Source organism: Balaenoptera ricei, chromosome 11 (genome assembly GCF_028023285.1).
Source record: "Balaenoptera ricei isolate mBalRic1 chromosome 11, mBalRic1.hap2, whole genome shotgun sequence".
Taxonomy (NCBI): domain Eukaryota; kingdom Metazoa; phylum Chordata; class Mammalia; order Artiodactyla; family Balaenopteridae; genus Balaenoptera; species Balaenoptera ricei.
The window spans coordinates 38,891,659-38,915,316 of record NC_082649.1 but is presented as its reverse complement, the minus strand read 5'-3'; the positions used below and the strand labels follow the sequence as shown (position 1 = coordinate 38,915,316).

At 37.8% G+C, this 23,658-nt stretch overlaps 1 protein-coding gene across 4 annotated transcripts in view; it reads left to right on the top strand.

Moving 5' to 3' along the window:
• MAPK14 (mitogen-activated protein kinase 14) overlaps positions 1-23,658 on the top strand; it is a 71,230-nt gene that overhangs the window by 35,661 nt on the left and 11,911 nt on the right. For 3 of the 4 annotated variants that reach the window (XR_009505749.1, XM_059938822.1, XM_059938824.1), the window contains exons 4-9: positions 6,112-6,223; positions 6,952-6,981; positions 7,636-7,683; positions 9,154-9,268; positions 9,836-9,907; positions 20,764-20,843. Coding sequence is in view for 3 of the 4 variants with exons in the window: in XM_059938822.1 (XP_059794805.1) it covers positions 6,112-6,223; positions 6,952-6,981; positions 7,636-7,683; positions 9,154-9,268; positions 9,836-9,907; positions 20,764-20,843 (457 nt within the window). In the remaining variant the exon portion in view is untranslated. The remainder of the gene's footprint in view (positions 1-6,111; positions 6,224-6,951; positions 6,982-7,635; positions 7,684-9,153; positions 9,269-9,835; positions 9,908-20,763; positions 20,844-23,658) is intronic. The other variant, XM_059938823.1, reaches the window with a different exon arrangement.

Genomic DNA, 23,658 nt, shown 5'->3' with positions numbered 1-23,658 from the left:
GAAATATATTCCAGATAGTCAAAGAAATGAAGGAAATGTATAAAGTATACACAAAAGGAGATTTGTGTGGAGTGGAGACTGTTAAAGGAGTAGATAACCGTTGATTTTTCTTTTGTACTTGGATAAAAATTGTGTTTTGGTAAATTCTGATTTTTTTTTTTTTTTTTTTTTTTTGGTGGCAGAGGAGAGTTGTTTTCCTAATTTAGCTAAGAGGCATTATCTGCTTGGAAATAGTGCTTTCCTCTATCACTGAAAGAAATTCCCAGCCCAGTTGTTTGGACTTACAGAAATACTCTTCTTCCTTGAAAATAGGTTGAGTGCTCAAGATAGGTAATACAGAAAGAGAAGCAGTCTGGGAGAAAGATGAATGAGTTAACTGTATTAACAGTTATATTTGCAATTTATTTCCGTATCAGAGATGTCTGCTAAAATGAGGATAGAGAGTTGGTAAAGCATGTAGGTGTCGTCACTGTCTCACATTTGAAATCTAAACAAATTACACATCCTTTAAGAAAATACCATTCAGTTTTTGTCTGACGTGATCAGTAAGATGCCCCCTTTTTCTCAGATTAGCTGTTGTAAAAAGGTAAAGAAGCTTCAAGGTGTAGTTTTGAGTTTGAGTCTCTCAAGAAATTTTCCCGTAATTAACTGCTTCCTAAGTCTGGATTGGTGCCTTCCCCTGTGTGTTCTCCAGCACCTTGATGTTCACTTTTAAAACTCTAATTATGCTCTATTATGAGTATATGCCTTCCTCTCATCTAAATTCTGTATCTTTCTTTTCCACTGTTGTACTCCCAGTGTTCAACAATAAATATTTGTTGATGGAGTGACTGAATGAATGAATAACCTTGTGCTTTCTTGTTTATGACTGGTTGGCAATCTAGTTGTCTGATAGCATGCCCAGTGCATTCTCTTTTGACTAACTTTTTTGTTTTTATCTTGGAATATAGACCATATGGTAGAATATTGAATCTGGTTTATTTGATGCAGGTAATGTAGAGGGCACCTTTCAGTAATCTTTACTTCAAATGAGGAGAATAGTTTGTTGTGAAATAAGCTGGCTAAGCTGCCTACCTGGCTGCTGAATGGTGCTTTTACCCCTTACATTGGAACAGTCTGGTCTGCTTACCAGATAAGATCTTTGGCATGAGTATTCCAATAAGATATGCCCTTGCCTGTTCTTACTAGTAATACTATATGAGTTGTCCTGGGTCATTCAATTAAATTCAGTGGTAATTGAGTGCCTGATATCTGCTACACAATGTTTTTAGGTACTTTAGATACTACAGAGAACAAAAAAGAAGCCTGTCCTCCTTGAACATTGTACAGATAGATAGCAATAAACAATGAGCATATAAAAGAGGAAATTAGATAGCATGTTAGCAGGCAGTAATGCTATGGACAAGAAGAAAAGATAGAGCAGGGAAGTGTGAGGGTTGGGGGAGAGATGCAATTTTAAATGGGGTGGTAAGGATAGGCCCCATTGAAAAGGTGAATTTTGAGCAAAAATTTGAAGAAGTAGAAGAAGTAGACTTGTGGATATCTGGAGGAAGAGCATTCCAGGCAGAAGGAACAGCCAGTGCAAAAGTCCTGAGGCAGAAGACTGCATGCTGTATTGGAATTGCAGCAAGGGGGCCTGTGTGGCTGGAGTAAGGAGGCCAGTGTGGAGCTAACTGAGAGCAGGGGAGAGAAGTAGATGAAGAAATGAGAGAGATAATTGGGGACAGGATACTGGATTATGTACAACTTTATCTGCTGCTGAAGGGATTTTTGTCTTTAAGTGAAATGGGAAGCCTTTTGAGAGGAGTGACATGGTCTATTTTTCATTTTTACAGAATCACTCTGCTGTTTTCAGAATAGACTGTAGTGAATCCCAAGGATCATTGGGTGTATTTCAGAAGCATGTGGTTACGAATTGTCAATCCCTGTGATTATTTTAAATACTTTGTTTTAATATGGAAATGTTTTTTGCCCTTTTTGATTATTATTTTATCAAATAGGGCTGACGGTAGTAGAGATGCCAAACTATAGATATAGAAGAGATTTTTTTCTACATAGGTTCTTTCTGATTGTATTATGCTTCAAAAAAAGAAAAGGCAGTAGAATAGGAGTCTTGACAGTTGGGTGTTATCCAAGAAGCGCTTAATAAATGAAGCTCTAAATGGGGTGCTGTCTTGAGTACTGAAAACCACTTATTGTAGACTTCTGCCTTTTTCTGGTACAGTACATTTTACTTTGAGAAATGATGGTTTATGCTCTTTATAGTTTAAGTTTAAAGGAAACCATCCTCACAAGAAAAGTGGAAAACAAGATTTGTATCCTCAGGCTGTGAAATCATATTTTCAGCCCTCTACCTAATAAAGTCCTACTTATTTAATTCCTTTTTAAAGATGGGGGAACTAGGTAGCTTTCCAACTGTTGGTCAGATTTAATTATTTGAGGTGTTCTGAACACTGACAGTAATAGGCATGTCTTTACTAAAATGTAATTAATTAAGCAATTAAATGTAATTGCTTTGTAGAGACTAATACTATAGAAATTATGCGGCATCTGTTTTTTTAAAATTTATTTAATTTACCTATTTTTGGCTGCATTGGGTCCTCGTTGCTGCGCAGATTTCTCTAGTTGCAGTGAGCGGGGGCCACTCATCATTGTGGTGTGCAGGCTTCTCATTTCAGTGGCTTCTCTTTTTGCAGAGCACGGGCTTTAGGCGCATGGGCTTCAGTAATTGTGGCTCACGGGCTCTAGAGCTCAACCTCAGTAGTTGTGGCATGCAGGCTTAGTTGCTCCACGGCATGTGGGATCTTCCTGGATCAGGGCTCGAACCCGTGTACCCTGCATTGGCAGGCAGATTCTTAACAACTGCGCCACGAGGGAAGCCCCTATGTGGCATCTATTAATGCTCCTTTTGGGACTGGCTTATTTAAAATGTGCCTTTCGACATTTTCCTCCCACTTCCTTGTTCACTACTTTTAGAAATTGATATGTCTTCCATAAGCATTCAGGAACTTTGCACAACACTTGCTTTTGTCCACTGTTGCAAAATTTATTTCAAAAACCTTTCTATATGTGATGAGTTGGAATTTGACAATTGGTTTTCATGGATTGGTCTTTTGGGCTTCGTGGAAACAACATATAGTGATTAGGTTAGTTCCTGCCAGACATATCTGCCATGAATAATGTGGTTCAGCTGATTTGATTGGAGCCTAGCAGCAGTGTTTGATAGTTATCACTGTATAGACTGATTAACCTTATGTACTTATATAATGTCTTGACAGTCTCTCCCTGTGTCTGGAAATTTTAGTGATAAAATGGATGTGGTCTCTGATGGGGAGGGGACTTAAAGGGAATTACACAGTGGTAGAATATTCCTTTTTTTTTAAAATAAATTAATTTTATTTATTTATTTTTGGCTGCGTTGGGTCTTCATTGCTGTGTGCAGACTTTCTCTAGTTGTGGCGAGTGGGGGCTCCTCTTCATTGCAGTGCATGGGCTTCTCATTGTAGTGGCTTCTCTTGTTGCAGAGCATGGGCTCTAGGCGCGCGGGCTTCAGTAGTTGTGGCACGTGGGTTCAGTAGTTGTGGCTCGCGGGCTCTAGAGCGCAGGCTCAGTAGTTGTGGCGCACGGACTTAGTTGCTCCACGGCATTTGGGATCTTCCCAGACCAGGGCTCAAACCCATGTCCCCTGCATTGGCAGGCGGATTCTTAACCACTGCGCCACCAGGGAAGCCCAGTGGTGGAATATTCTAACTAAAAGCATGCTCGCTCTCTCAGGCTGTGCAGTTAGTGGCCTTCTGGCTGTATAGGGTTTCTTAAGTTATTGGTAAACATTTAAACACAATACTTAGACTTGAAATTACTATGTTCGCTTTGGTAATACTGCTTAACACCTTTGTGAACTAGCACAGACATTAGAGAGTTAAGATTTTTAGGTTTTATTTCAAGACAAATTAAGGTAGATTTCTAGGTAGAATCATGCAGAACAGTGTTTCCTTTTTTTACCTTTTCTCCTTAAAAATATTTTTGAAAGTTGAAAGAATAATCCTCTTACTATTCAATGTCATAAAATGTAATTATTTGCAAAACAGTCTTATAAAACAGAAATTGGATTCCCTCTTTCTCAACCTGAGCCTTGCAAATTGTCATAAGTGGTATTATGGATATGGCAACCATTATCCCAGATTTTCTGGGGGAAGTTCTGATTTCACAATATTAACCAGTTATTCACAACATTCTCGTATTTGTCGGATTTTGTATCAATTTGGGGTTAATAAAATACAGGGACTGTGATTAGGATGAAATATTGCAACATTTATAAAACTTAAAAGAAATCATTCTCTTGACTTAAATTCTCTGTCAACTGGAAGAATTTGGAGGCAGTATGGGCTGTGATTTAAGATCATAGTCTCTGAGATCAAACAGTTTTGGATTCAGCCCCTGACATTACCACTCTTTTAACCTTGAGCAGGTTATATATACTTGTTCTGTCTTGTGTTTCCACCTCAGCGAAATGGGAATACTAATGGAACTTACCTTACAGCGTTGTTGGGAAGAGTGTATGAGACACGGGCATAATAAATAGTGCTTGGCACAGAATAAGCATGCCTTTGATTATGTTATGTTGAGCTTGGAGCATCTCTTAAATCAGAGCAACCTTTATGAAGACATTTCCAAAAATCCAATATAGTCTTTAAGTGACACTTAGAGTACACTCTTTCCTCAAGACAATATAAACATGCAAGTTTTAAAAATATGAAGTGCTAAAAAAATCTAACTTAAGGTTACATCTATGCTAAGTCCTATTGCTCTTCATCAAATTGGGAACTGACCATAGCAGCCCAACAGGGAAATTAGGAAACAGAAAAAAAAAATTTTAATTCTTCTTTGAGGAAAGAAAGTAATAAATGTGGTGGGGTGTGTGTATGTGTGTGTGTAAAGAGAGGTTATACACATATATAGTCATGTAAGACGTTAATAGTATATTTAAATTTACTGACCTGGTTTCTTTTCTTCCAAATTTATCAAAAATAAAAATTGAAATGAAATCAGCATTTTTTTATAGCTCAACTGATATACATTATTATTCAGCCTCAGGAATGGGTAATGATTCTCATAGTAGATAAAACCTAACTGAATTTTTAAAAACTCCACTTCTTTAGTACTGATTGTGGTTTTTATGTTCCCACAGCAGTGTGATACAGTAATGAGTGAGTAAGGCATTGCATCTAGAATATCTGTGGTGAACCTGTTGGACTTGAATGTAATCATTCCCTAATCTTACGATGTAAGGACAGGATACATATCCAGCACCACACCTGTGGGGAGAAGTTCTAGAATGCCTCATCTTGCTTGCAGATAAATTGTGTTCCTCCTTCCTTTAAAGTAAATGCAGGAATATTGTCAGTGAACAATATCCTTTTACCAGTTATTCCTGAAAAAGGAGAGGTATAATTTGAAAATTTAAAGATACTCCTATTTTATTTTTTTATTGAGGTATAGTTGATTTACAATGTTGTGTTAGTTTCTGGTGTACAGCAGAATACTGTACAGCAGTATTCTGTTTATTTATATGCATATATTTCTGAATCACTAATCCAAAACTCCTAATTTATCCTTCCCCCGCTATGGTAATCATAAATTTGTTTTCTGGGTCTGTGAGTCTGCTTCTGTTTTGTAAATAAGTTCATTTGAAGATACTCCTATTTTAGCCCCTACAACTTGGAGGATATATAATGAGGTGAAAAATGTAATGGTGGATTTAAAAATACGGCCATGCATTTAGTTATACTATATATTTCTCATGCAATAATATCATTTTTAAGAAAAGTGATACTAACACATATATCATTCTAATCTCCATTTTTGTTTTTTTTCTTTTCTTTAGAGAATCTAGGAAAAGATGTCAAGTAGGAACTAGTATAAAAATTTTTAGAAAAATAGACGACAGGTAGTAAAGTTAGAATAGTGATGTTGAAAACAAGCCGCACGTGAGTAGCTACTAAGCTTTTAGCTGTCACTGCGGTACTTACTGAGTGGACTTCTAACAGTCTTATGAAGATCAGAGCTTTCTTAGGGTTCTGGATTATTGTGTAACTGTCCATTAATTTCTAGGTACCTGGTGACCCATCTCATGGGGGCAGATCTGAACAACATTGTGAAATGTCAGAAGCTTACGGATGACCACGTTCAGTTCCTTATCTACCAGATTCTCCGAGGTCTCAAGGTACAGACAGTATTAGTAATAATTTTGAGGAATGAATTCTCTCTCTCCCTCTCTCCCTTCTATTTAGGGCTTAAGGGAAAACAAACAAAACTTTTCTTATGGAAAATTTCAAATACAGAAATCACAAGTACAATCATAGTGTAATGAACCCCTGTGTTTACTCAGCGACCACAATTACCAACATATGGTTAATCTTGTTTCTTTTGTATTCCCCCAAACCCTGGATTATTTTAAGGCAAGTCTAGGCATCATATCACTCCACCCATCAATACTTCTGTAGGCATGTCTGAGAGTTAAAGACTCTTCAGTATTACATCTAAACAATAATAATAATTTCTTGGTGTAATCTAATATCTGGTCAGTGTCATGTTGAAACTTTGAAAACATCCTCAAGAAGGCTAATTTATTTGTGGCAGGGGCAGTTTTTAAATTAAACCACCTTTAGTATTTAGCATCTTTGAGTCCTTATTGTGCTACAGAGAACCCACCAGGAAAAAGGTTGAAAGCTCTATTTCACTCATACTTCAGCTCTATGAACAGAGTTGGTGGTATGGAAATCATAGTTATGATAAATGTACAGACTACTGATAATTACTTGTTCTGATTTCTAATCCTGCTGTTAATACTAGCATTTCTTATTGACTCATAAAAATGTACTTCAAATATGTCATATAATATGACAGTAGGAGGCTGGACATAACTTTAACTGATTTTTTGCTTTTTCACAGTATATACATTCAGCCGACATAATTCACAGGGTAGGTATTGTCTTTTGATTAAATTATTGGGGTGCTGGTGGGTGGGGAGACTGGCCAGATCCTAATCTAAGCTTATTTTAGCCAGTGAAATATTGACTGATTGCAACTTTGCTCTAGGTTTAACTAAAGAAAGAAGATGTATAGTTTTTACCTATTTAAGGCTAATGAGGACTAGATAGTGGCTATAGAATGGAGATTGTTTATAGCTAGATGAAGTCTTTTTTTTTTTTAAATTTATTTGTTTATTTTTGGCTGCGTTGGGTCTTCATTGCTGCATGCGGGCTTTCTCTAGTTGTGGTGAGCAGGGGCTTATCTTTATTGTGGTGCACAGGCTTCTCATTGCGGATCACAGGCTCTAGGTGCGCGGGCTTCAGTAGTTGTGGCACGCGGGTTCAGTAGTTGTGGCTCGCCGGCTCTAGAGCGCAGGCTCAGCAGTTGTGGCGCACGGGCTTAGTTGCTCTGCGGCATGTGGGATCTTCCCAGACCAGGGCTCTAACCCATGTACCCTGTATTGGCAGGCGGATTCTTAACCACTGCGCCACCAGGGAAGCCCTAGATGAAGTCTTTTATGTTTAGCTCTTCATCGTTACCTTTAGGGAGAGAATTTACCATGTGTCATAAAGTTGATCCTGTTCTCTCTTACTTGCTTCCTAGGACCTAAAACCTAGTAATCTAGCTGTGAATGAAGACTGTGAGCTGAAGGTAGGATGAAGTGACAGTGGTAATTGTTTCACCTTGTAACTGTATGTTTAACTAACCAGGCAAATTTATATAGGGAATGTGTTTATAAAGCCATGACTTTTTTTTTTTTAATTAATTAATTAATTTATTTATGGCTGTGTTGGGTCTTCGTTTCCGTGCGAGGGCTTTCTCTAGTTGTGGCAAGCGGGGGCCACTCTTCATCGCGGTGCGCGGGCCTCTCACTATCGTGGCCTCTCTTGTTGCGGAGCACAGGCTCCAGATGCGCAGGCTCAGTAGTTGTGGCTCATGGGCCCAGTTGCTCCTCAGCATGTGGGATCTTCCCAGACCAGGGCTCGAACCCGTGTCCCCTGCATTGGCAGGCAGATTCTCAACCACTGCGCCACCAGGGAAGCCCCAAAGCCATGACTTTTTATCTGAAAATTCTTATTGTCCTTAGGAATATCATTAGACTTTGAAATTTAAACCAGAGATTTAGTAAGCTTTAGTTTAAGTGATATTGAAGGTAGCATCAGGTGTCTTGTTTTCATTCTAAAATAAAGTTAAATTGAAATTTAATATATTAGTTATAATAAAGGAGAATTATAGTATGAATATCAAGTAAGCAGTCCTCTTGAAGAGTAATTATTAGATTTTATGGGTTTCTAAGAGAAAAAATGGCAGAAACACACTTATTCAAAATAATTCAAATAAGAGATAATCTATAAAGAGCAAGCAACTCTGGAATTTTTTGTTTCATTTCTTTTTTTACTCAATTTTTTGGAAACGTAATTTACAATAAAATGCATCACTTTAAGTGTACATTTGACAAACTTATATAGCTGTGTAACCACCAACACAGTTATAATAAAGAACATGTCCATCACTCCAGAAAGTTCCCTTGTGCCCCCTTCCTAGCAAGTCCCCACACCTCTACCCCTAACCCTGGCTTCAGACAACGACTGATCTGCTTTCTGACACTATAGAGTAGATTTATCTTTTCTGGAGTTTCATACAAGTGGAATCATACAGTATTTTTCTATGTGTGTCTGACTTTTGCTTAGTATAATATTATTAGATCCATCTGTATTGTGTGTATCAGTAGTTCTTTCCTTTTTGTTGCTGAGTAGATCCATTTTATGATTATACCACAATTTACTTATCCATCCACCTATTGATAGACATGTGCTTCAATTCCATTTCAGGGCTGTGTAAAGCTGCGATGAATATTCATGTGCAAGCCTTTGTGTGGCACATATATTTTCATTGCTCTTGGATAAATGCCTAGCAGTGGCATTTTTGGTTTGCTTTTTGTAATTTCATTTTTTTTAAGTTCTTGCTGTGTTCCCCATGCATTCTAAGCATGGACCAGGAAATATGTTTATGAAAGTGCTATGTTGTTCTCGCTTTTTATAAGGCACTGGAGTTTTTTCCCTCCTGCTTTACAAGCCTTAGGAGTTTGTTCCAGTGCCTGATTTCTCTTCTCTCCCTTAGATCTTGGATTTCGGACTGGCTCGACATACAGATGATGAAATGACAGGTTATGTAGCCACTCGGTGGTACAGGGCTCCTGAGATCATGCTGAACTGGATGCATTACAACCAGACAGGTACTACTTGCACTTGTATTTAGGGCCTTATTAATACTATGTTGTGTGTATTTGGGGTTCTCAGAAGTGGAGATGGCAGGAGTAGGAAGAAACATTTTTTTTCTTCCCTCAGTGATCATCTTAAGTCCACGAATAGAAAATATTTCAGTTGCTCAGATAGAGAAAGTGGGGTTTTTCAAACTTTGTGATTTAGCAGTTGGCTTTTTACTTATTTATATTTTCAGCATATTCTCTGAGTACTTCTGCCTGAAGACATTGGGTTCATAATATTAACCTCTCAATATTACTTGGGAGAATCCATCATTTCTACCAGTAAGGAACCTTTGCCCCTTTGTGAACAGCTTATTTCTCTTGCCATAACTATGTTTTGACTTAGCCCACCCATGAAGCCCTTTAATGTGGTGAAGGTCTTAGCTTATTTATTTGTATAAAAATGAGTATGATTGTTGAACCTCGGATGTCTTAAATATTAATTTGAGTATTTCACCCCTTAACTATAGTTCCATTTGTAGCCAAGTATGGTAAGAGTGACATTGTATTACTTTTATTTCTCTTTAATTTTGCCAGTTGATATTTGGTCAGTGGGATGCATAATGGCCGAGCTGTTGACTGGAAGAACATTGTTTCCTGGTACAGACCGTATCCTTTAAAAAGTTTTGGGTTCTTGTTTCTTGTCTGTATTTTGGTGTCCATGGTAGTATATTATTTTTACCTATCTCTAGGAAGGGCTTTCAGTTACTTGCTTTTATAGTCCAGATATGCATTGTGAGATCTGCCCTCTTGCTGAGTATCTTGCCTTGCCAAGAAAGAGGCTTCCGTTTATTTTGAGAGTTGCAAAAATTCCTCATAATCTGGAAAGCCCTTTAAATCTTTCATATGTCATCTTTTTTGCAGCAAGTTCCTTATTAATCTTCCCACAGCCCTTCTGCAACCTGAGTGTGTTGGTGAGAAGTTCTAGATCTCAATGACTGGTTTAGTCTTCGTTGCACCAGCGCTCAATGAACACAAGATAACCATTTATAAATCGGGGGTATCTTGCTTTTATGTTTGATTTACATATTAAAAAGGCTGTATTTGGTCCTTGTAATGATACACCTGCTGACTCGTTTTGTTTGTTGTCTAACAACAAATAATAAATGCAAGGAGATAAGGTCACCCTGTCGTGTGCCTTTTTTTCCCCCTCAGCATGACTTTATTTTTATCCCAGATTGTAGCCAAACCTTAATTTACTTCCAGAGTTATTGTCTAGTTTATGGCTTATCATGGCCCCTTTATTTTAGCCCCTTTCTTGTCTGCTGCATGCCCATTTCACAGTTTAGTAATAATATCATCAAAATGTGATTTGTTGTAACTCCCATCCGTTCCACTTGGGGAAGATGTTTAGGCAAGAAAGAATTTTGAAATATTTGTCTAGAATTAGGTTTGAAGATTTTTGTAAAACTCATTTGACTAGCCCTCAGTGGGTTTGGTTGGGCTTTTAGAGATGCTGCAATTGCCTGTGTTCTATCATGGTTAGAGACCTAAAAGCTGTTTTAGCACCTCACCTAAGCAAACTCAATTGAGTTTGTAAACCAGATTGTCAGTTCACTGGCTTACAGTTGGGATAATACTCCTATGGTGACTGTGATGTTCATGTTATCAATCCACATATTCTATCTTCTGCTAGAGTGTACTTTCCTAATGAACTGAAAAACCTCTTGCCTCAGCCATTTATTTCCCTCTGAGTATTACTGGATTGATACAGAATATAGTCTCCTTATATAGCTCACCTTATTCCTCCTCATCCCCAGATTCTAATTTTAATACCGAGTGTTTCTCCTTTGTCCTTTGCTTCATTTACCTTATACTTGTTTCTTAGAAATTTGATATATGCATTATAGTCCAAGCTAAGAGAATTAGGGAAAATTTGTAATTTTCCTTTTCCTCAGGTACATACCTTAGAGTCCTCCCAAGCACACTGCTCTGATGCTGTCCTCTGTTCCCCCTCTTCTTCCTCTTCTTTGTATCTGTATCTCCACCTACAGTCAGTCGTGGACACTCATACCTACATAGACACACAAAGTGGTAGAGAGAGACAGAGAGTAGAGCATACTGGTTAAGAGCACATGCTCTGTAATCAGACTTACAGGGTTGAGATCTTACTTAGCTCTTATTTACTCCCAGCTCTGTGACTTTGAGCAAGTTGTCTAACCTCTGTCTCTCGGTTTCCTTAACTATAAAATACTGATAATAGTACATACCTCATAAGGTGGTTGTGAGAATTCAGTGAGATGAAATCTGGAACGTACTTAGAACAGAGCCTGCCAGCAGATGTTAGCCATCATCTTCATCAGTGATCTTTGGGAAGCAGTTTCTCCCTTCATCTTCCCACTTTATTGTCTACTTGTGAATCATTTAAAGGCTAGTTTTTTGTTTTATTTAAATTCTGTAACAGGTAGTAAAGGACGGATCCCCTTGGCAGGCTACTGGTAGAAAGGTTTCAAAGCAGTTGTGTGTGTCCTATGGTCCTATCTCATAGGACAGCTGCCTACTGATGGCTTGACCCTTTTAAAATGCTAACTTTCAGCCTCTAAGAAGTCTTCTCTTTTTTTTTTTTTTAATAAATTTTATTTATTTATTTTTGGCTGCATTGGGTCTTTGTTGCTGCGCGCGGGCTTTCTATAGTTGCGGTGAGCGGGGGAGCTACTCTTCGTTGCAGTGAGAGGGCTTCTCATTGCAGTGGCTTCTCGTTGTGGAGCACGGGCTCTAGGCGTGTGGGCTTCAGTAGTTGTGGCTCGCAGGCTCGAGCGCAGGCTCAGTAGTTGTGGCGTACAGGCTTAGTTGCTCCGCAGCATGTGGGATCTTCCTGGACCAGGGCTCGAATCCGTGTCCCCTGCACTGGTAGGCGGATTCTTAACCACTGCACCACCAGGGAAGCCCCAGAAGTCTTCCCTTTTATGCATACTTCTTTTCCCTCTATGAACTTTAGGTAGAAAACCTAGCATTTAAACTTTTTACTAGGAGATTCTCTTTTTAATGTATGAGAATTCATTTCAAAATTCTTATTTTAGTAATACACTGTTTCTTTTCTACTTGGCTCCTTTTCAGACAGATGTTCTCCTGGATCGGAACATTCAAATTCAGAGGATTGTATTTGTAATATACATAACTCCCTTCTTGTCAGTTGCCATCTGTGTGGATATAGCTTTGGTTGCCTGGCAAAGGGAGAGGAAAGTGTTTTCTATTACTTTTTCAAATTCCCAGTTAATTCTAGTGTGCAGCCAGTATTGAGTACAACTAGAGTTTACCCTGGTTGGATTTTAGTTTTAATCTTTCAGGCTGACCTTGAAAAAGTTACTTAGCAGTTTTTCCTCATTTTTTTTTAAGGTACCAATGAGATCAGAAAAATTAAGAATCTAGAATTATCCGCGTGGGGACCTAGAAAGATGTTAGAAAACATCTAGTTGAATCCTCTGTTTTTATAGATAAGGAAACTAAGAACCCAGAAAAGATAGATACAAACCTATGATCTGACTCAGGTCTTAGTTTCCTTCCAATATTCTATTTGTTGCCTGTTCTCCTAATTTCTGAAACTTATTTTCTTAAAACCTTTGCAGAATGTGCTGGCCCCACACACTCTTCTGTTACCCAGAAGGGCATTCAGCTACTGCTTATTTATGATTTTAAAATGCAGCTGAATGCTGAGGCAACCTCTAGACTATGCTCTTTATTTGAGTGCACAGTTTTCTCCCTATTTTCCTCAATTATTATTTATCTTGCATTTGGAACTGATGGTTTTAGCTTCTAGATAAGAACTATCTAATAGAACTTTCTGTAGGCTTACAAATGGTTTATGTATGTACTGTCCAATATGGTTGTTGGTAGCTACCAGCCACATGTGGATATTGAGCACTTAAAATGTGGCCAATGAAACTTAGAAACTGAATTAAAAATATTTTTGTGGTTAAGTATATAAACATAAAATTTGCCATTTTAACTTTTTTTTATTGTGGTAAAATAAACATAACATGAAATTTACCATTTTAACACTTTTAAAGTATACAGTCCAGTGGCACTAATTATATTCATAAAATTGTGCACCCACCACCACTACGTCCAAAACATTTTCATCACCCCAACAGAAATTGTACCCATTAAACAAAAACTCCCCATTCTTCCCTCCCACAGCCTTTGGTTATCTCTCTTCTACTTTCTGTTTCTATAAATTTGCTTATTCTAAATATTTAATATTAAGTGGAACCACACAATATTTGTCCTTTTTTGTCTGAATTATTTCACTTAGCATGTTTTCAAGGCTCATCCATGTTGTAGCATGGATCATAACTTCATTCCTTTTTATGGCTGAATACTATTCCATTGTATAGCTATACCATATTTTATTTATCCATTCATCTGTTCATAGACAGTTGGGTTGTTTACACCTTTTGGCTATTGTGAATAGTGCTTCAGTGAACACTGACATACAAGTATCTCTTTGAGTCCTTGCTTTCACTTCTGTTGGATATATATCTAGGAGTGGAATTGTTGAGTCATATGGTAATTCTGTATTTAACTTTTTGAGGAGCAGTCATTGTTTCCCAAGCAGTTTCACCATTTTACATGCCCACCAGTGATGTATGAGCAATTTCTCCACATCTTCACCAACATTTCTTCCTTCCTTTCTCCTTCCCTCCCTCCCTTCTGTCCTTCCTTCCTCCCTTCCTCCCATCCTTCTTCTTTTTTAAATTATAGCCATCCTAGTGGGTATGAAGTGGTATCTTTTTGTGGTTTTGATTTGCATTTCGTTAATGACTAATAATGTTGAGTATCCCCCTGTGTTTACTGGCCGTTTGTATGTCTTCTTTGTAGAAATATCTGTTTGAGACCTTTACCCATCTTTTAATTGGATTGTCTTTTTGTTGTTGAGTTTTAGGAGTTCTTTATATATTTTGGATATTGAGCCTTCACCAGATATATGATTTGCAGATATTTTCTCCCATCTGTGGGCTGTCTATTCACTTTTTTGATAATGTCCTTTGATTTACAAAAGTTTTAATTTTGATGAAGTTCCAATTTATCTATTATTTTTCTTTTGTTGTTCATGCTTTTAGTGTCATTTCTAAGAATGTATTACCAAATTCAAGATTATGAAGATTTACTGTATTTTCTACTAAGAGTTTTATGGGTGTATCTCTTATACTTAGGTCTTTGATCCATTTTGAGTTAATTTTTGTATATGATGTGAGGTTGAGGTACAACTTTATACTTTTGCATGTGGAAATTCAGTTGTCCTAGTACCATTGATTGAAGAGGCTATCCTCTCCCACTGAATGGGTTTGGCACTTCTGTCAAAGATCAGTTCTATTCCATTGGTCTATATGTCTATCCTTATAGCAGTACCACACTGTTTTGATTACTCTAGCTTTATAGTAAGTTTTGAAATCAAGAAGTGTTAAGTCCTCCAACTTTGCTCTCATTTTCAAGATTTTTTTTTTTCTCTTTGGGCTCCCTTATAATTCCATATGAAATTGAGGATTGGCTTTTCCATTTCTGCAAAGAAGGCTGTTGAAGTTTTGCTCGCGATTATGTTGTATTTTTAGATCACTTTGGGTAATATTGACATCTTAACAATATTAAGTCTTCCTATTCATGAATATGAGATGTCATTCCACTTATTTAGGTCTCCTTTCATTTCTTTCAGCAATGTTTTATAATTTTCAGTGGACAAGTTTTTCACCTTCTTGGTTAAACTTATTCTTAGGTATTTTCCTAGCATCTTTAAGATGCTAGTTTAAATAGAATTACTTTCTCAATTTCCTTTTTGGTTTGTTCATTGTTGGTGTGTAGAAACATAACTGATTTTTGTTTGTTGATCTTGTAGCCTGCAACTTTGCACAGCTGAAAGCTGAGAGCTCTAGTAGCTTTCTTGTGGATTCTTTGGTATTTTCTATATGTAGGATCATGTCATCTGCAAACAGAGATAGTTTTACTTCTTTCCAATTTAGATGCTTTTATTTTTTTCTCGTTTCTAATTGCTCTGACTAGAACTTCCAGTATAATGTTGATTAGCAGTGGTGAAAGTGGGCAGCTTTCTCTTGTTCTTATCTTTCAGCCTTGAGTATAATTTAGCTCTGCATTTTTCATAAATACTCTTTATCATGGCAAGGAGTTCTCTTCTGAATAGTTTTATAGTTTCATAAAACTCATAGTTTTATGAGTGTATTTATCTGAATTTTAAATTTTATTAAATTTTCTTTAGATTACATTTAAATTTAATCACATGTGATTATTGGTATTGTATTGGACTATGCAGTTTTAGATCTTGACAAATCATCTTCCAATTGTACCTTTTTCTCATTTTTTTTTGCGATTAGTCTTCTTGAGAGAATCTTTTGTTACTAGTTGTTAATAATCCCTGGAGTTCCCCTAAAGATATAAGATATACTAATTTTTGTCTTAAAGCTAATTATGTTTTTAGGTTAGAAATTATTCTCATTTGTGACTTTGCAAAACCCTTCCAACTAGCTCAAAAATAGTACTTTTTTTTTTTTTTTTTTTAAGAATGGAGCCCTTCCTCATAAGTCTAGTTGACTGGGTATATATATATCAAGTGGACACACCTGAGAGAACTGTATATTAGAAGAGAGTGGGGACACAGAATGTGTCTTCAGGTATGGTGCTAACTTATTTCAAAAACCATTGGTTCTGAAAAGAGTAAGCCAATTAGAAAATATTACTACTAATGCTTGACAGTCTGCAGCCTAAGGAAGAGAGACGATGAGTTTCCTAGCCCTGTTGCACGTCAAATACTGTTTTCTTCCAGACATCTCAGCCTTGGCTTACTATTGTTTTCCTTTTCTAGGTAATCAAATGAATTTCGTTCATGTGAAACTTTTCTTTCCTTCTTTCATTTTAATAGAAATGGTAACTAGACATTAACTAGACATTATCATTAACTTCGACATTAACTAGAAGATAATGAGGCTCCTGCCATCAGCTTGCTGCCCTACTTTATATGAATTTTATTAGTGTTTACTGGCTCCTTAATTCTGCTTTATTTATTTCTTCTCTTGATTTTTTTCAAACATTTTATGAACTACTTCAGACATACAAAAAGAAAAGGAAAAATAAATGAACACCTATGTTTATATGACCCAGATTATGAGATAAAACATTGCCAGTAGAGTTAAAACTTCTGGTATACCCCTTCTTGTCACATCTACCCCTTTCTTTCAGACATTGGTTTCAAACAGTCTCTCATTTTAAAAAAACAGTTGTACTTCAGACACTAAAAGCAAGTGTCCTAATAAATGTTGAAGAAGAAAAATATTTTAGTAGGTTATTTGCCTTTTCTTCTCTAACTTGAGAATATATTTCCCCATTTGAAAAGGCTAGAACTGTCAGGCTTGTCCACAAATCTAAAGTACCTTAAAAATTTTTCCTTGTATGACAGTGAAAATGCCTATTTTGATGACCAAGAAGAGAAGGAAGTAAGCTAAGTCCCATTCTAGTCCACCTGTCTGTCACCAGGGAATTTCCACAGGTCTTTGTTCCAGCTTTGCCTCATATGGATTTTTTTTTGTTGTTTGAAAACTGCAGCTCATAAGCAGCAGTAGTCGCATGTAGGTTCTGCAAATGGTCCTCTTATTCATCTTCAACTCTCCAGCTTGCAGAGGTTTCCTAGGAGTTGCCTAGAACACTTAGAAGTGAATCGAATATCCCTCTTTTACTTTCCCTCTAAATACCCCATTACCCTTAAGTTTTTTTCCTTGCCTTTTCATTCTGGCCACCTTTTACTTTTGCTACAGAGGACCTAGTCTAAAGAGTAACCTTAAGCCTAAGTTGTTTTAGGAAAAATCAGGAGATTTATGATTTAAATTTTGACATTGTGATTATTACAATTAAAACACATTTTTGACTAACAGTAAAAATATCTGCTATCTAGGGAAAAATGGGTTAAACCTGTTAAGAAGGATGGCTTGCTGTGGAAATAATTGTCATAATGTGGTAAATTTTGCTTTGCTCTGCTTATATAGCTACTTGAAGCTCCTTCTGGCCTTAACTGCCTGGACAAATTGTAGTGGCCTTACAGTAGCTGGTATTATTGGAAGACTGACCTGTATATCAATGGATTTGCCAGCTCTTGGAGAACCTATGGTGATTTCCTATGAGGTTTGCATGCTTTGACTTCCTTCATGCAAGTGCTTTTAGCTACTAAGTAGATTTTTATTTTGCTTTGTGTGTTTACTAATCTCCTAAGTATTGGCTGTCATGCTGTACCAGTTCTTTGTCCATACCCCTTACACACTCATCGCACTGTATTTGTATACTCTTTATGGTGTAAACACTTCAGATGGGGCGTTTGCATATGAAATGAAGCAACTTTTCTTGACTTCTTTTTTGTATATAGACTTTCCATTAGAGTATGGTCATTCTAGATTTCTCAGGGCAAGACAGAGGGGTGGAGCTGAGTTGGAAAGCATATTACAGGAAGTCTTTTCAAGTTAATATTTATTGAGCTACTCAGTGGAAAGTGCTGGAGGTAAGATGGTACCTGTCCTCCAAACCAGAATGATCATACTCAGCAGAAAGTGAGTTATAGGAGTCACTTGAACAAATATCTGCTCTCTGCTTATAAAACAAGGCGGAGTGATAAGAATACTATAATAGAGGTATAAATAAGTTACTGAGAAGAAGCAGAAATTAATTCAAACTCAGGATATCCAGGAAGACTTCATGGCAGAGTTCTTGTTTGAGCAGGACTTTGAAGAGTAAATAGGGAAAGAAAAGGTTTTGTAGGAGGGGAGGATGGAGGGTATTCCTGTTTATGACTTGGAGAAATAAGAAGTTGGAAGCTTAAAAGTGCCTGGAATATTTGGTGTGAGTTGAAGCATTGAGTGCATTAAGGAATAATAGTTTGAGGGAGAGTCAGAAAAGAGTCTTGATGCCAAATCAGGGAAGGCCGTGAATTTGAGGCTGAGGAATTGGGGTTTTATTCTTCAGGCCTGAGGTTGTTTCATACTGGCTGAGGCAGGAGAACAACATGGGGTCCCCCAAGTCATTGTTGTCATAACCACTGTGACCAGTGGAAGTGGCATACTTTTCAGGTATGTTGGGGTGAAGTTTAAGACACTTGAGAAACTGCCCAGAGTCTTCCTCAGAGGGAGTATAAAACTTGATTCTCATTTTCAGTAGTCAGAAGTCTTTTATATAAGAGTGCCAATCTCACTAGTATTATTTCTAGAGATTAGTTTTGATGCATTTTTTGTAAAACTACCTGTTTGAGAATTTAAGTAGTCCAGTTTTTTTTCTCATATGTGATATACTTTATCTTGTGTGATAGCTACCCCGTTAAATTTGTTCCTTAAGAATGTGAGGGAACTAAATTTTCGTAAACTGAATCATTTCAAATGAGCAAAGAGGATCCTATACTAAATTCTGTTGTAATACAGTTAATTTGATTATTTTAGAGCAAGATGGTATCTGTCCCCACTGCCTGCTCCGTCCCCATTAATGTATGCTTTAAAATTGTTTTCTTGACAACACTTTGAATTAAGAAATCAGTATTGAAATTTTAGCCTCCAGAACACATTGATTATTGCCATTTGCAGAGGCAAAATTTTCTACTATTCTTTTTTAAATTTTTAAATTTTTATTTTATATTGGAGTATAGTTGATTTACAGTGTTATTCTCTATTCTTAATTCAGAAGTAACTTCTGTGAGTGGACTTGCTTTTAATTTATTTTGTATAGAACATAAATTGTTTGCGTCTACAATGGGGTTCTGCAAACCTTTTCTTAAAGGGCCACATAGTAAATATTTTAGGCTTTGGGAACCATACGGTTTCTGTTGTAACCACTCAATTCTGCTGTGTAAGTTGAAAGCAGCCATAGACAATACATAAACAATGAGCATGGCTGTGTTCCAATACAACTTTATTTTCAAAACAGGCAGCAGATGGGGTTTGCTGACTCCTGTCTAGAATTTTGTTGTGTTTAAGCCAATTTTATATCTGGAGAAAAAAAGAGAATAGGGCAGGATATTATTGCGTAACCAATTCCTGTAACTCAGGCAACTATGGCTTGCAGAGGCCATTATTTTTAAGTTACACTGTACTGCCTTCATATGTATAAGCATAAACAGAAATAGTTTCTTGCATTTTCTCTCCTCTCCATCCTGCTGTACCTTCTTAAATATTTTGAGTGCCCACCACGTAGCAGATGTTAGGCTAAGCACTGGGGATAAGTGGTGAACAGGCAGAGCAGCCCCTCTCCTCATAGATCAGTAGAGGTGACAGACAATAAGCAAAGGAAGCAATTATAGATTGTGACGAGCACTGTGACGTTATCAAGCACTGTGCTGAGATGGAGAATAACGGGGAGGGCAGTGCTTCTTCCATAGAGCGTTGGGGGAAGCCTCTCTGAGGAGGTGAAGTTCAAGCTGACACCTGAAGATGAGAAGGATCTAATCATGCAAGAAATCTGCCAGGTTTTTTTTTGACAGGAATCAGAAGATAGTCATCCTCTCCTCCTTTTCCCTCTGAATGTCAATATAGACATGGATAAGCTATTCAAATTTTCATAGAGAATATTGAAAGCTATTTTATAATATTTTTTTTCTCTCCTTTTAGCTTTTTAGGCAAGGCTAAAAGCAGTAAGAACATATGGAAAGTTTCTGTCTTCTGGTCAGTACATGTACATACATAGTGAATATGCATAGAAGAGTTGGCTGCCACAATAAAGATCTGGGCATTGTAGCCTATTATTTAGAGCTCTGGGGATGCGTGAGGTTTGTTAATACATTTATAAAGTTGAAGCCTCATATGTTCTATGTTGTTATGGTGCTCCAGAAGGCTGTGCAGATGCAGTGAGGTGGTGGGGCCCTCTGCTGGCGACTATCGCTCACAGTTCTCTGCTTAGCATAGTCAGTGTGGACAGAGAGGTTTTCTGGAGGACATCTCAAGTGGTTAGGCCCCGGGAGCTTCCCAGGCCCCTGTCGTATTACAGACTCCTTAGATCAAGCCTTAGGGGAATATTCACAGGTAGGCTTGTACATCCCTAGCTCCTATGCTCTCTGCTTCTTTCTTCTCTGTGGCCTTCTGCTGACCAGTGCTCTTCGCTTGACTGGCTGCTGGTGCTTTGGTGGAAGGTAAGGAGGTAGGTGTGAGCTGAGCATATGGACTGAGTGATGCTTTTGTGCTTTCACATGCTGTCTTTGGCATCTAAGTACCCAGCTATAGTCGCTTCACTTTACTGATAGGGGATGTTGACAGAAGCACAAAATGAATATAAGTTGGATATGTGTGTGGTCGCATTTTGAGTCTCTGTACAGGAGGAGCCTGCCCTACTTGAAGTGGCCGCCCCGCAGAAGGCGTGACCTAGATGAACTCACCATTCTGGCTTGGTTTGGGGTTTTTAATTTTTGTTATTGGGGTGTTTTGTTTGTTTCGTTTTGTTTGTTGTTTGTTTTTCATTTTTATTTTGTCCCAACATTTTCCTTTATAGTCCACCATTAGATATTGATCAGTTGAAGCTCATTTTAAGACTCGTTGGAACCCCAGGGGCTGAGCTTTTGAAGAAAATCTCCTCAGAGTCTGTGAGTTGATGCTTTGATTGTAATAATCTGCCCTGTTGGGAGCCTCTGCCACTTCCCTTCTGTCAGTCTGTACTTTGACCCGGGTATGTTTGTAAGCACATATGCCCTTTGTGTGCCGACTTCCGAGATGAAGGGTGTGTGTGTGTGTGTGTGTGTGTGTGTGTGTGTGTGTGTGTGTGTACCTGCCTGCTCACATGCATGAGCGTGTTTTGTTTTCTCTCTATCTGGGTATGTAATAGTAGAGCATAGGAGCTTGTATTGGGCAGTAGTATGCCAGTAAATGAGATTTGAGATTCTAATCCATTCCAAGAGATTAATGGAAAATTTGTTGTCTCCATTCTCCAGCCCTGACTTCATCTTTCTCAGAGTTTCACATACGCTCAAGGGCTCCTTTCACTTTTTGGTTAGTGTTTATCCTCAGAGCATGAGCCTCACCATGTATTAGTCTAGCTTTATCACTAAAATAATGAAATGTGCGTTGTCTGCACTCTCTTGCCCTTTTCCAGAAGTTACTTTCTTTTTATTATTTTAGAATAGACACCTCACACATCTTGTGTAAGGTGTCTATTCCCCACAGGGGTCCCTCTCTACCCAGTCTCCAGACCATCAGAGGTAACAGCCCCACTCCTCACACCTCAGATCCACAGGAGTAGGATTGTAAATCCTTCTCCCACAGCCTGCCTTTGTAATTATAAGTTTGAGTAACCTGAGAAAAAGCTTTGGAGCTAATGCCTTCCTGCTTCTTAGCAGGCATTTAGAGAGAAGCCATGGGAATGTGACTCTGGCTTACTTTGGCTCTCATTTCCTGCTGTTGGTCATTTTCTTGGGCCAAAGGCGTGAGGGAAATCATGAAAGCCCAGTCTTTCTCCCCTTTCCCTTCTGTCTGCTGCCAGGCACTTGGATAAATGGGAAAAAGAGCTGTGGAGCCAAGTTCCAGTTGTGCCTTTCTGTATTCTCCTCCCAGCGTTTCTGACTGAAGGGGTCCCTTTGCCCAATTGGAAAGACTGCTGGGTAGCCAGAGGCAGGCTTTTAATTTGTTTCATTTAAGATGAGGAAGCAAAAGCACAGAAAGACTGTGACTTGCCCAAGTCATGCACTGAGTCACTTGGCAGAGTTGAGCCTACATCCCAGATGTTCTGATAATGTGTTCTAAACTTTAATCTCACGATTGCACACTGTTTTGAAAGTCATTGTCAGAGTTATCAACCACAGTGTCAGCCTGAAGGAGTGTTTTCTTTTGCTCTGTGAAATGCAGAAAGCTGGATTGGAGTGAATCAAAGAAGATATGGGATGATGCTTTTTTGTCTTAAATGCATTTGCTTAGAAAGATTGGCTAATAGAGAGGACATGGGGCAAGGGAGTGGGATTGGGGAGGAACTTGGTTTATTAATGAATAGTGCTTATGAGACTGAGATAGCAAATGCATTCCCTCTCTGGGGGTGGCCACTAGCAGCTCTTTCTCAGTCTTCTAGCCCACCCTCAGCCATCTGCCCTATAGGTGTGTGCTGTTAGTCACAAGAATTTCTAAAAGAAAAAGTGTGGGTAAAATGATCATGTTTACCTGTCATTAATCCATCTTTTTTTTTTTAAAGAAAGAAACAACACTAAGTGTCTGACCTAATAATGAAATGTCTTTATCTTATGTGATATAGGGCACATCGTACATTTCAACAGCTCTAGTGTAGAGTTGGGCATAATAAAATTGAGTATCAGAATACAGAACTTAAGTAATATTATATTGAGTACAGAAATAAGAAAATGGTGTTTTTTTTCTCCTGCATAGTTATGGCTAGTGCATAAAAGTAATTTAAACATTGAAAAGGGTAGACAAGATTAATTTGATGTTAGTGATACTGCTCAAGTACTAGTTTATCTTAGAAGCACATGATTTGTGGAAGACATGATACATAAATAACAAAGCCAGGTGAGTAAAATGGTTTAAAGCTTTTCAAAGTGAAAAGAAAAATTCATTAGTGGAGGAATGTAGTAAACAGAGAAAGCCAGTAGCTATTTTCGTTACTCCTGAAAAGTAGTGAAGAAGTGATGCCATTATTTACTGATTGATGGAATTCAGTCAATAAATAATAGGACATTCTGAGTAAGAGAGTGCAGTAATAGATGGGCTGACTGAGAACAAGTTAGCATGTGCCATGAGAAAGGGGATAAATGGGTCACGATGGATGTAAGGAGAGAGAATTTTTTTTGTTGGTGACCCAATACCTATAGTAATCAGTGAAAGGACAAAAAAAAAAATCATATTAAGAAAGCAAAAGCCCTTTCACTGACTCACTCTCACATTTTTCTCTGGAAATATTTTCTTCCTAACTTCCCGACAAAAAGGGGATATAATAACCTATTTGACTAAAGGAGACAAAAAAAAAAACAAAACAGAAAATGTGCAGGCCAAGTTATTGTTCACAAGAAAGAAGAGAAAGGTGACAGGATTTTAACATTTAAAACCCAGCTGGTATTCCTATTGCTGGTTTACTTATTGACCCCCTTTTGTTCTTTCTCTTGGCATGCAAAGTAGTTTGTTATGTAATTTATTTAGAGGTAAATCTAAACTTTATTGAGAATGTTAAAAGAACTTCATACCACCTTTTGAATTTGCTGGCTTCCGTCTTTGGGCCAGGGAGCATGAACGGCAGGTTGGAGCTCATGGCCCCAGCTCTTTCCTAATAGCCAGCCTTGAACATGTGTTTGTAGTAATCTGACCACTAGGGAATCTGAGTTCAGAGGATGAGCTAAAGTGGAAAAATCATTGAGGGAAGCCACAAATAAGTGAAATTACTTGATTCGGGTACTTACTGAAAAT